This window comes from Ranitomeya imitator, chromosome 3, assembly GCF_032444005.1.
Source record: "Ranitomeya imitator isolate aRanImi1 chromosome 3, aRanImi1.pri, whole genome shotgun sequence".
NCBI classification, from domain to species: domain Eukaryota; kingdom Metazoa; phylum Chordata; class Amphibia; order Anura; family Dendrobatidae; genus Ranitomeya; species Ranitomeya imitator.
The window spans coordinates 691,675,533-691,689,587 of NC_091284.1; the positions used below are offsets into that span (position 1 = coordinate 691,675,533).

At 44.4% G+C, this 14,055-nt stretch overlaps 1 protein-coding gene across 2 annotated transcripts in view; it reads left to right on the forward strand.

Annotated features, from left to right (window-relative positions):
• The window catches only part of LRP1 (LDL receptor related protein 1), a 439,205-nt gene that overhangs the window by 409,099 nt on the left and 16,051 nt on the right, over positions 1–14,055 (forward strand). For both annotated transcript variants that reach the window (XM_069758543.1, XM_069758544.1), the window contains 4 exons: positions 8,549–8,665; positions 10,461–10,637; positions 12,681–12,821; positions 12,911–13,084. In XM_069758543.1, coding sequence (XP_069614644.1) covers positions 8,549–8,665; positions 10,461–10,637; positions 12,681–12,821; positions 12,911–13,084 — 609 coding nt within the window. The remainder of the gene's footprint in view (positions 1–8,548; positions 8,666–10,460; positions 10,638–12,680; positions 12,822–12,910; positions 13,085–14,055) is intronic.

Here is a 14,055-nt window from a genome sequence, read left to right on the forward strand (position 1 = left end):
AAGCAGGTAGCAGTGGTATATAGGGGCAGGTAGCAGTGGTATATAGCAGCAGGTAGCAGTGGTATATAGGGGCAGGTAGCAGTGGTATATAGGGGCAGGTAGCAGTGCTATATAGGGACAGGTAGCAGTGGTATATAGGAGCAGGTAGCAGTGGTATATAGGGGCAGGTAGCAGTGGTATATAGGGGCTGGTAGCAGTGGTATATAGGGGCTGGTAGCAGTGGTATATAGGAGCAGGTAGCAGTGGTATATAAGGGCTGGTAGCAGTGGTATATAGGGACAGGTAGCAGTGGTAGATGCATAAGAAAATAAAAACTCTGTACTTACCTTCAGTCCTCTTCCAGGAAGTGCTGAGTCATGTTCAGGGCAGAGCAGTGTGACGATCTCCCTGCTCTGCTCTGAACGGCAGTGAGCAGTGATTGCAGCCTGTGCTGTAATACTAAGTACAGGCTGCAATCACAGCTCCTGGCTGCAGATACTCACCCCGACCCTCTCTTCCCAGCAGCAGCTTCTCCCTGGCAGCTCCTGCTATGATCGCACACACTGAGCTGTGTGTGCGATGACAGAGGAAAAAAACAAAATGGCCGCGATCTCCTCTCACAGCTGTGACGTAGCAGCCCAGTGGGCGTGCCCAAGTCACAGCTGAGAGGCAGGAGGAGCGGTGGGAGCCCGACTGTTGGCTCCTATGCCCATGGCTGCCGTAAGTGAGGTGTGCAAGTGTCGTGTCCAGACACTTACACCCACACTAATGAAAATGGCGGCCTCCAGTGGCAAAAGTAAAAATGAATAAATAAAAAAGTATTAAAGTAGTACATTTACGTTTGTATTAAAAATAATTGATTATATAATCAATAATTATTAATACAAAAACTAAAATCACGGCACCCTCCCTTTAAATTGCATTTTATTGCTTGAAATAAGTATGTGATCACCTACCAGCCAGCAAGAATTCTGGCTCTCACAGACCTGTTAGTTTTTCTTTTTTTTTTTTTTTTTTTTATTCAAATAAATTTTTTATTAAGAATAACAAGATAAATGACATGTTACATTCTCATTTTCAATACAAAGCTTCCCCCCCCCCTTCAAACATTCCCCTTCAATCCCACCACCCCCCAACCCCACCCAACAAAGCAGCTCACCTTGGTTAGCACTTCCATCATTAGACCAATATACTATCTAATCCCTCGGCCAATAATATAAGCCGCATTTAACATTACCATTAATTAGGAACCTTAATTACCTCTCCCTCTATAATACCTCTATCCCATAGCAATCCACGGAGACCACATTTTATTGAACATTTCGATTTTCCCTCTTTTTTTATAAAACCCCTTTTCTAGTGTCAGGCCCTGCTTCACATACTGGAGGAACTCTCCTCTTGACGGCGGTTCTTCCCTAATCCAATTTCGAGCTATTACCTTCCTAGCCATGTATAACAATCTGGCAATAGCTATCTTCAGGTTGTTATCCGCTCCAATCTCATCCACACATCCCAACAAGCACACTATAGGATCCCTTGGCACCCTACATCCATACGCACCTTCCATACGACTCAAAACTACCACCCAAAAAGCAGCCAGTCTCGGACACGTCCACATCATATGGAGTATATCAGCATCTGCAGTTTTACACCTCGGGCATTCAGAATCATCACGCAAACCAGCCTTATATAGCACCATCGGAGACTTATAAACCCTGTGTATCACATAGAGCTGTGACAGTCTATACGGTTCGCTCAGTGACAATCGTGGGACCCATTCTAGCACCGACTCCCAAGTCTCATTCTCCATTGGACCCATATCCCTCTCCCACTTAGCTCTCGCCATTATTGGAAACCCCAATAGGAAAGTGTGCAACAGATCTTTATACAAAGTAGATATGACTCCCCCAGTAGTCCCTTCATTACACACATACTCCAGTACTATATCCCTCTGAATTCCAATACCTCCGTTTCTACTCTGAGCTCCAAAAGCATGCCTCATCTGCAAATACCGATACTCCCCTGCAGTCCCAAGACCAAATTCCGCCTGCAATTGGGAAAATGATTTCAATTCACCTCGCTCAATTATTTGATACACGTACTGAATCCCTTTGACTTGCCATTCTGTTAGTACCCCCAGTGCCTCAAACTCCTGTAAGTTGCTGTTATGCCATAGCGGTGAGAATCTAGTCAAATCCGTGACCCCCCGTATATGTCTCAGCCTACCCCACAGCCTGCGTATCAACAACACAGTCGGGTATAATCTCCCCAGAGCCCCCAGGGATCCATCCTCCAAACATTGTCCTACTGGCCTTCTTTTTGTCACCACTTCCATCAGCCGCTGTACCGCCCCAGATGACCCTTCATGCGCCCAGCCTTTTAAATGCTGACTCTGGGCTGCAAGAAAATATATTTCAGGGTTAGGCAATGCCAGGCCCCCATCTTCCTTGGGTCGCTGAAGTGTCTCCAGTTTGATACGCGGATGCTGTCTCCCCCATATCAAATTCCTGAACAGAGAGTTAATCTGTCTAAATCTCCCGCGTGGTATCCAAACTGGTGCATTATGAAGAATATACAGTATTTTTGGCATCAAAATCATTTTAATAAGATTCACCCTACCTACCACAGATAAATGCAGTTTAAGCCAAGCATCCGCTTTCGCTTTAAGAACACCTAAGATTGGAGTCAGATTTCTATGTATATAGTCAGTAACAGGCATAGATATCCATATTCCAAGGTACTTAAATTGGCTAGTCACCTCCAGTCGCCCATCCTCCAGTGGCTCCCCACCATCATCATCCACCTTAAACAAGACAGACTTACTCCAGTTTATCCTAAGTCCCGACACCGATCCGAATCGCTCAATAATCCCAATGGCTCCCTCCAAGGACATACCCGGGTCAGCCAGAAATAGCAGAATGTCATCCGCATACAACGCCACCCTTTCTTCAATCATCCCATATTTAAACCCAGTCACCTCATCAGACCGTCGAAGCTTAGCAGCCAGTGGTTCCACAGCCAGAGCAAACAAAAGAGGAGAGAGCGGACACCTCTGTCTCGTCCCTCTAGCCAGTTGTATGGTCCGTGATAACTCCCCATTTACCCTAACCCTAGCCATCGGCATCGAGTACATCAGTCGAATCCAGGATATGAACTGCGGTCCAAACCCCATACTCCGGAGCACCTGACAGAGATATCCCCACTCCACACTATCGAATGCCTTATGGGCGTCTAAAGATGCAATAACTCTCTGGCCACAGTTGTCGGATCTGAGTTGCAAATTCATATACAGCCTTCGTAAGTTGATCGCAGTGGACCTATCAGGCATAAAGCCGGACTGGTCTGAGTGCACCAGGCTGGAAATAACACTTGTCAACCTCATCACCAACACCTTAGCCAGAAGTTTAACGTCTGTAGTAAGCAAGGAGATTGGCCGATATGAATCCGGCTGTGTCGGGTCCTTCCCCTCCTTAGGAATTACCACTATTATGGCCTCCCGCATAGATGCCGGTAGACGACCGCCACTCCTAGCCTCCTCCAGAAGTACCCTTAATTTAGGGATCAGCACTTCCCCAAAGTTTTTATAAATTTCAGCAGGAAATCTATCTACGCCAGGTGCCTTCCCATTAGCCATAGACTGCAGTGCCCGACCCAACTCCTCCTCCGTGATGGGAGCTTCCAAATCTTCTCTATCTATGTCACTCAGCCTTGGGAGCTCCAATTCCTCAAGGAACGCCACCGTGTCCTCCACCAACCCATCTACCTGAGAGGAATATAGGTCCGCATAAAAATCCGCAAAAATGTCCAAAATCTCTGAAGTCTCAGAGACAGCCACACCGCTCCCCGATACCAAAGAATGAACAAAGGAAGTGTTTCTCTGGGCAGAAGCCACCATCGATAGCAAATGACCCACAGATTCGCCCTCCTGGTAAAAAGCCAGATTCATGAATTCCCTCTTCCTTTCAGCCTTACCGAGCAATACCTCCTCCAACTGACTCTGAGCTGCCTTTAGCCTCCTCCCAGCCTCTGGAGTACCCATTATTACCATCTCATCCTCAGCTATCCTCAGCCCTTCAACCGCCAACCTCTCTGTCTCTCTCGATTTCCTCTTACACCTGCTAATATCCCTGAACAGCAGTCCCCTCAAGTACGCCTTCATGGCTTCCCACACAGTAAGAACATCTACACTTCCCTCGTTGATCTCAAAAAATTCCACCAACTCCTTCTTTATCTTTTCCAAGTCCATACTGTGTAGCCAATTAGGGTGAATCTTCCACTCCTTCCTGCTCCCGATCCGTGTCCCCACCGGCCGAAATTCCACCTCAACTGGACTATGGTCTGAAAGAGCCCTAGGCAAATATCTCACCTCCCCTACCATCGTGTCCAGTAAACAGTTACCCAGCGCCAAGTCAATCCTAGACAAAGTACCATGAGCTGGCGAGTAGCATGAGTACGTCCTTTCCCCAATATGTCTAACTCTCCATAAATCAATCATACCTACTTCCCGGACATAGGTCCCAAACGTAGTGATATGTCCCCCTGTTCTATTCTGGGGATTTTTGTTTTTATCCCAAAAGTCATCACAGATATTATTAAGATCGCCAATAATTAGAGATGGTAACGGTCCCCAACGCTCTACCCTCTCCAGCACCTCTCTTATCTTCATACTTGAGTATGGGGGCGGAATATACATTGCCGCTATACACATCAACACTCCATTTATTTTACATTTCACCACCACATACTGACCATCCACATCCTCTTTTACCATTACCTCCTCATACTGCACCCCCGCAGGTATTAACACAGACACACCCCTAGAGTACGTCGAGAAAGTAGAATGATACGCCCTCTATATCCAGCGCCTATTCAATACATCCACCCTCTCCCGCACTAAATGTGTCTCCAGCAGGCATATCATTGAGACCTTCTGTTCTCGGACATACTGCAGACTTGCCGCCCGCCGTGTTTTATCCGCCAGACCTCTCACATTCCAACTCAATATTTTAATACAATCTCCCATCATGTGGCTCATCATTTCTTAAAGTATCCAATTTCCCAAGTATGAGCTGCCCCACCCCTCCCACCCCCCCTGCCCCCTCCCAACTTGCCCTCCCAGTGTAACGCATTCTTCCTTTAACGATTAATCCCCAATCCCCACAGTTTTAAGCGTGCCCTAAAAACTCATTTGTTCAGACTGGCCTACCGCCTCAATGCATTAACCTAACGATCCCTGTGTGGCCTATATTAAAAAAAAAAAAAAAAAATTAATTAACTGGTTCATGCAGCTTTACATGAACACCCAAGCCTTACACTATGGCTGGTCCGAATAACTATAGCAATTGTTACCATCCACCTCTCGTGTCTCCCCTTTTCCTCATAGTTTGTAAGCTTACGAGCAGGGCCCTCACTCCTCTTGGTATCTGTTTTGAACTGTATTTCTGTTATGCTGTAATGTCTATTGTATGTACAAGTCCCCTCTATAATTTGTAAAGCGCTGCGGAATATGTTGGCGCTATATAAATAAAAATTATTATTATTATTATTATTATTATTCCTTTCAGCAAGAGTGGGGCTCCACTGCCCACTGCGAACACTCTCCCTTACTTAACCCTCTCCATTCGCGTCCCGCTGCCATAGCAATCACAATTTCCCCCCCAACTTTCACTTTATTGTATCTTAACATTTCAACTTATATTAACATATAGAAAAAGTACCAAACCAGTTCACAGTACCCAGCATAACCCTCCTCCCCCGTACTTAGTAGTTGGTACTGTCCCCTCCGGCCATTCCTTCAATATGACCCAGCAAAACCCCCAACAGTTGCTCAACTCTTTAACCATTGCTAACGAGCGCAGAACTCTCCTCCATCGACAGAGAAAACAAATCCCAACTGGATCTCGCCGAAATGTCAGTCGCCCATTCCCTTAAGTTTTTTCTCATGAGTATCAAGCCACTGGGTAGCATCCTCCGGTGTCAGGAAAAAGTGGGTCTTATTAAAAGCCACCAGTCTCAGCTTGGCGGGAAACATCACTGAATACTGCACTCCCAGCTCCCTCAGTCGCCGCTTGACTCCAGTAAACTTCATCCGTTGTTTCTGAACCGCAGCGGAATAATCCGGATAAATGGCGATTTTTTTGACCTCCAGCCGTCAGATCCTCCATCTCTCTAGCCTTTCTAAGGATAATGTCTCTGTCTCTGTAATTGAGTATTTTAGCAAGCATGGTACGGGGATTTGCTCCTGGGGCAGGGGGCTGCGGCGGGACCCTATGAGCACGTTCAACAGCAAAAACTTTTGTCAGCACTGTGCTCCCAATCTTCTCCAGCAGCCAGTTTTCAACAAATTCTGTGGGATTTCTCCCCTCAGTCTTTTCAGGCAGCCCCACTATACGTATATTATTTCTTCTGGATCTATTTTCCAGATCCTCATTTTTGGCAGCGAGCTCGGCTATTGCTTGGGCAAACTTCTTTTCAGCTTTTTGTAATTTCACTATGTGATCTTCTGCCGTGCTCACCCTCTCCTCCACCACTCCTATACGTTTGTCCATTTTCTGCAGAGCCGCATTAATCTGTGCCGTGTCCCCTTTAACTTCCTGCATCTGCTGGGCCAAGGAATTCAGGGATTGCTGACATGAAGAGATCAGTGTGATAACATCTCTAAGGGTCGGCTCCTCTCCCTGTGATATGGCTTCAGGTCCCCCACTAGCCCCAGCCATGCTGTCCCTCTCCTTCCCCCTCTGTACCTCATGCTGCTCAGCCTTGCTTGCTCCCACCACTTCCTGGTCAGCTCCAGCTCCAGATCTTGGTTCTGCCTCCTCAGCAGCCTCCACTCTGGCATACTGCTGCAGCTTTGCGGCCACCTCCATGCGCCGCTGACATGCGGCGTTCTCCTTCTCGGCGTCCTCCCTAGCATCGGAGCCATCTTGGCCGGCTCCTGCATCGCTGGTGCCAGCGTCTTTCTGCCGCCTCCTGGTCATCGCTGCCGACTCCGGACCTGCTGCTCCGCACCGCTGCACTCTCCGGACCTTCAGCCAGCCGGATTTAGGTGAGTTTACCCGAAAATCGGGGTTAAAGCAGGATTTTTGTCCTTCTGGCAGCGGGAGCACTCTTCCCTGCTTCCACTCACATGGCCAGCTCTGTTAGTTTTTCTTTAAGAAGCCCTCCTACTCTGCACTCATTACCTATGCACCCAATCAATCAATCACAATGCAACTTATCCACCATGGCCAAGACCAAAGAGCTGTCTGAGGACACATAGTCAAAATTGTAGACCTGCACAAGTCTGGGATGGGCTACAGGACAATAGACAAGCAGCTTGATGAGAAGGCAACAACTGTTGGCACAATTATTAGAAAATGGAAGAAACACAAGATGACTGTCAATCTTTCTCGGCCTGGGGGTCCATGCAAGATCTCGCCTTGTGGGGTAAGGATAATTCTTAAAAAGGTCACTAATTAGCCCAGAACTACATGGTAGAACTTGTTTAATGAGCTGATGAGAGCTGGGACCACAGTATCAAACATACTGTTAGTAACACACTATGCCATCATGGATTAAAATCCTGCAGGGCACTCAGGGTCCCCATGCTCCCGCAAGCACATGTCCGGGCCCGTTTGAAGTTCACCAGTGACCATCTGGATGATCCAGAGGAGGCATAGGAGAAGGTCATGTGGTCAGATGAGACCAAAATAGAACTTTTTGGTATCAACTCCACTCGCCATGTTTGGAGGCAGAAGAAGGATGAGTACAACCCCAAGAACACCGTCCCAAGCATGAAACATGGTGGGTGAAACATCATACTTTGGGGGTGCTTTTCTGCAAAGGGGACAGGATGACTGCACAATATTGAAGGGAGGATGGATGAGGTAATGTATCGCGAGATTTTGGCCAACAACCTCCTTCCCTCAGTTAGACCATTGAAGATGGGTCGTGACTGGGTCTTCCAGCACAATGACCTGAAACACACAGCCAGGGCAACTAAGGAGTGACTCTCTAAGAATCATTTCAAGGTTCTGGAGTGACCTAGCCAGTCTCCAGACCTGAACCCAATAGAAAATCTTTGGAGGGAGATGAAACTCAATGTTGCCCAACGAAACCTGAAAGATCTGGAGAAGATCTGTATGGAGGAGTGGGCCAAAATCCCTACTGCAGTGTGTGCAAACTTGGTCAAGAACTACAGGAAATGTCAGATCTCTGTAATTCCAAACAAAGGTTTCTGTACCAAATATTAAGTTCTGTTTTACTTTTGTATCAAATACTTATTTCTTGCAATAAATTGCAAATTAGTTATGTAAAAATTATACAATGAGATTTTTGGGTTTTTATTTTTAGATTCTGTCTTTCATAGGTGAAGTGTACGTACAATAAAAATTGCAGACCTCTCCATTCTTTGTAGGTGGGAAAGCTTGCAAAATCGGCAGTGTATCAATTATTATTTTCCCCACTATACAAGATTTGGTTTTCGATATATTACAATCTAGTAATGCAGATGTAACGTCTATTACTGGTACATATTAGACAGAGGGGGAAAATGTGAATATATTTAATAAGGTTATTGCTAATTTTTTAGGCCTGGCTGTGGATTACTACAATGAGCGCCTTTACTGGGCTGACGCCAAGTTATCCATCATCAGCAGCATCCGTCTCAATGGAACAGATCCCGTGGTTGTCATCAGTAACAAGAAAGGTAGAATCATCGCATCCAAACCATGAAAACATGTATTGTGCCTTTTGGTATATGCATTAGTTAATGGGTTTTTGTATAAATGAGCGTCTCGACGTCTCAAAAGCATAATTGGACGCATCCTACGGTAAAATGGTAGAAAAGAAAACTCCATTTTTGAACAACATTCCACAGTTTATAGCTAAAATATAAAAATTTGAATAACATTTGTTGTCAATCCTTTGCTTCACTTATCTCTTACTGAGATGTTTTCCTTTCCGTACATTGTCAAAAGCGAAGTCCAGATTTCGCCAGAGAGTAATGTACTGTGGATGAAAGCGACAGGTAACATCAGCAGAAGCTCTAGAAAAGAGAAAAGATCAGACGATCTAATAATAACAGAATAAAAAGGATTTGCAATGTTATTTCATAGTTTTAAAGGTTGACGTAGACTTAATACCATTATGTTTAACCTATAACCTACCATGTTGATCCAGAGGAAGCTAACAGCCCCATGAGGCAGACACTAATAGCCCCATATTAGGGGGAAAATCTTCCCTGACTCCACATACATCACTCAGACTAGTTCCCGGGTCATCGTCCGATCACAGAACTTTGTTCCCACAACCTGTAATATTATATATTTTTTCTAGAACAACATCCAGGCCCTCCAAATACTTTTGTAGTGAATCGGCCATTACAATATCATGTGGCAGAGAGCTCCATAGTCTCACTGCTCTTACAGTAAAGAATCACCATCCTCTCGATGTAAAGCATGTCCCCTGTCACCGTCGCGCTTTAAGTGTTGACATATGTTGCCACCTCCTGTCCTGTTACTGAGAGCTCAGAGCCCCGTCACCGGCAATAAGATTCCAAATACCCGGATCATGTTATTCTGGTGGCTTATGGTTCTGCTACCATATCCAAATATCATATTTTTCCACTTTTCAGTTTTTGAATTTCCACAAAAAATTTAAAATAACCAATAAATTTCATATTGTGTTCCACTTGTTGTTGATTCTTCACCAAAAATTTATATTTGGTAACTTTATATTTGAAGCATGATATGTGGGAAAAGGTTGAAAAGTTCCAGGTACTTTCGCAAGGCACTGTATCCCAAAGCTGTCAGACTTCCATCTAGAACTTTGATACATTCTATCCCGTGGCTTTGCCAGGAGTTGTTGAAGTAGATTGGAGTACGTCACAGCTTTGGAGCTTTAGACCATGTTCCCTGGTCATGCAATGATCATTTCCTGCTGATAAAACACTGATTGTATTGAAACTACAGCACACAGCCTATTAAGTGACACATCCTGGAATCAGGTTCTCGGCTCCTACATTCTGTTGCTCTTAGATTAAATGGCAAACAACCTGCTGACAGATTCATTCATTTTAAAGGAATTGTCCACCACTGGTTCTTAAATGCTAAAATGCCTCATATAAAATAAAAAACACATAATATCTCCTGAACACAGTGCTGTTCCAACAATTTTGGTCCTGTGTTTCCTGGTGCTTTTGTGACATTCAGTCACATGAGCACTGCAGTCGATCCTCATTCACTGATAGGCTGCAGTGCTCCTGTGACTTGACAATGTCATATGACCGCTCCGAGACACCGCATTGACCTTGCAGGAACGGTGCTGGTTCAGAAGGCGAGTGTGTTTTTTTTTATTGGTTCATTTTAGCATTTAAGAAGCAGTTTCCCAGTAGTGGACAACCCCTCTAACTGGATTTTGTATAGTGATAAAGGTCTTTATTCAGATGCGACTAGATTATCCTTCGGCATCACCTTGAAGCATCTATTTTTTTTTTTCTCTAGGTCTCACTCATCCGTTCAGCATTGATATATTTGAAGATTATATCTACGGGGTCACGTACATTAACAACCTCATTTTTAAAGTGCACAAGTTTGGACATGGCCCTGTCACCAATCTTACATGGGGAATTAACCACGTCACTGATGTTGTCCTGCATCACCAGTATAAGCAACCTGAAGGTAAATCTGGACATTATGGCAGAATCCTGACTCTGCCTCATTATTAATCTCTCCGAAACCACAAAGTAGTATCGGATCCTGCAGAATCACAAGATCGGTCATGAAATCTGCAGAATCCACAATCTATCTAATGTTTATGGATCCTGCTCAATGGCTTCTCCACTTCTGTTATTAAGGAAAGAAAAATTGGATGTGTAGGCATTGTGCATGTTCAATCTTTTGTTTCACAAGAAATCAGATCTGTCAGAATTGTCTGACTGCAGCTAATTTAGTGTAAAAGCCGCCAAATATACATCAAATGGCTGTTGGCCGATCGATCTGCTGGCAGTCATCTCAGCCGCTCTTCCATACCCAAGAGCACTTGGCTGAATTAGTGGCAACTTATCTCCGGGAGTAAAAAAAACGACCAGAAGTCCAAGATTGCACGTGCCCAATTGACATCTCCTGCATTCAGTTGTACAGTGCCCCCATACACTTTTGACTGACAAACGAAATCATTGATATCGGCAGGCTTTGCCAACATTTGTCTAATGTGTGTGGGGGCCTTTATTCTATGAGTGCATGTAAACGGGCTGATTATCGAGAACATTATTTTCCTGGTAATTGGCACGCGTACAGAGGCTGCCAATCAAGTGATGGCTCACAGCTTGCTTCTTAAAGGAAATGAATCATCAGAAATTGACCTATTGTTTATACCAGGTTTTGTGTACCATGTATTTAAAAAAAATTCAAGTTTTTCTTCTTTTTTTTCATTTTTTATGATCTTTATTAAAAAAAAAAATAATAACAAAATCTGTACTCTTGCAATCTTCATGCTAGCCACTGGTGCTTCATAATGCTTGTATTTTCCGTCCTATCAGGACGAGTTTTGAGTAAGGCTAAATATTATCAGAGGCAGAATTCTAGCGATAGGTAACGCCTCAATACACAACTGACAATACAGGATCCACTGATCACGATCGGTCACACTGACCTTGCTCCCCCTCCTTTCACAATGACCTTCGCGCGGTCTCGTTGGACACTTTAATACAAAAATAGCTACAATGGTCATACCTCCGACTCCATGTACATGTGTGCTTTCCTGAAACAGGAAGTTAGAGTTTATAAAAAGCCCGTTTTCAGTGTGAAAATTGCAAAAATTATATCTTTTATTCTTAATAAAGATTTGTGATTTGTTTAAAAAAATAAAATTTTGACGAAAATACATTTAACACAAAAACTTGATTTAAACAGTTGGTTATTATCTGATCGCTTCTCGTTAAGTGCTTGCTTAACAATCATCTTTCTTGGCAGAACATCGTCCTGTGTAAGCAGAACATGTGCTGCTGATGTGTGCAGAGCGATGGCCTGGGGAGTGTAAACGGGCTACTAAATGTCCTCCGATCTGCACACACGTGTGGTTGTTTTACGCCTCCAGTCGGCTGTTCTAATTGCAAACCTTTACCTGAATTCACACTGGCCAATAATCCATCGTCCAAGACAATTGTATAATCTGAACGATGTGTCGAAAAAAGGTCGTTCATCGCGTATGAAGTCGTTTAGGCGAGCAAAGAGATTTTCATTCAACTTTTGAAACTTGTGTAATGTAAATGGAGATTGTTCGCTCATTCAATGATTTGCCCTTAAGAGAGGAGAGGAAATAAAAGTCCTAGATAGGGTTGATCCTGTTCCAAAGCAATAAATACGGTAGTTCAGATGGCGCATTGGAACGAGTACATATTCATGATTATCAAATTTTTTTCTGCTTTACTAATTTGATGACGTTTTCTTTATACGTTCTCAATGGAAATGTTTGCACAATGCTTTATGATTTCATGTATTTGGAATAAATAGTATCACTTATGGGGTATGAACGATGCACACAAATACACTTCAGATTGTCTGTGTGAACACGGTGCACGATGTTACGATGTAGCCAACGCAATTCAACCATTTCGTTCATGACTTTCTTCCTCGTGAGTCACAATTGCATCGTTCATCATTTACATGATTATCTGCCCGTGAAATCGATCTGGATCAGTCACTATCTGTTTGTGTCTTTAGTAACCAATCCATGTGACCGGAAGAAGTGTGAATGGCTGTGTCTGCTGAGTCCCAGTGGATCAGTCTGTACCTGTCCAAATGGAAGACGGCTGGACAATGGAACGTGCGTGCTTATTCCATCCCCCACTCAGTCTCCTGACGGTAAGTGCGGACATAAGTGAAGAACACCTTACGTAGTACAGATTTCTGTTGTTTGGTTTGATTTTCTCATTTTTCACTGTTTTGCTTAGAGCCCACTCCAGATACTTGCAATGTAGAATGTTTGAATGGCGGTCAGTGCTTCCTGAATGCCAGAAAGCAAGCCAAGTGCCGCTGTTCACCAAGTTATCACGGAGAACGGTGCGAAATTGACCAGTGTAAAGATTACTGCAAGAACGGAGGAAACTGTGCCCCATCACGTACAGGTAAGCCAAAAAGATTACATAAAGCCTAGTTTCCCAGCCCGTGATACATGTACGCCAGTGGGTATGTGCCATATACAGACAGCACAGTGCATGGTCATACTCGTGTACTTTGTCCCATTGGCTTTGTAACATCAAATAACACTGAACTAAAGGGATTCTGTTACTCTCAAAACTCAAGTTAAACCAATTATACAGTCATATAGGGGACTTAGCTGTTGTGAATTCTGTGGCTGAGTTCACTTCTGTGGTCACAAGTGGTATTGCAGTCTCTGGGCTTCCTCCCTCAGGTGTTTTGGTGAGCTCGTTGGCTGCCTTGCTATTTAGCTCCACCTGAGTCTGTCTTCCTTGCTCCTTGTCAATGTTCCAGTGTTGGATCTGAGCTACTGCATCTTTCCTTGGGCCTGCTGCTCTGCTAGATAAGTGCTTCTAGTTTGTTTTCTGTTTTTTTCTGTCCAGCTTGCTATTGTCTTTTGCTGGAAGCTCTGAGAAGCAGAGGGGTGCACCGCCGTGCTGTTAGTTCGGCACGGTGGGTCTTTTTGCCCCTTTGCGTGGTTTTCGTTTTAGGGTTTTTTGTAGACTGCATAGTTCTCTTTGCTATCCTCGCTCTGTCTAGAATATCGGGCCTCACTTTGCTGAATCTATTTCATTCCTACGTTTGTCTTTTCATCTTGCTAACAGTCATTATATGTGGGGGGCTGCCTATTCCTTTGGGGTATTTCTCTGAGGTAAGTCAGGCTTGTATTTCTATCTTCAGGCTAGTCAGCTCCTCAGGCAGTGCCGAGTTGCATAGGTAGTTGTTAGGCGCAATCCACTGCTGCTTATAGTTGTGTGAGGATAGATCAGGTACTGCAGTCTACAGAGATTCCACGTCTCAGAGCTCGTCCTATTGTTTTTGGTTATTACCAGATCTCTGTATGTGCGCTGATTACTGCACGCTGTGTTGCCTGATTGCCAGCCATAACAGTACAAGG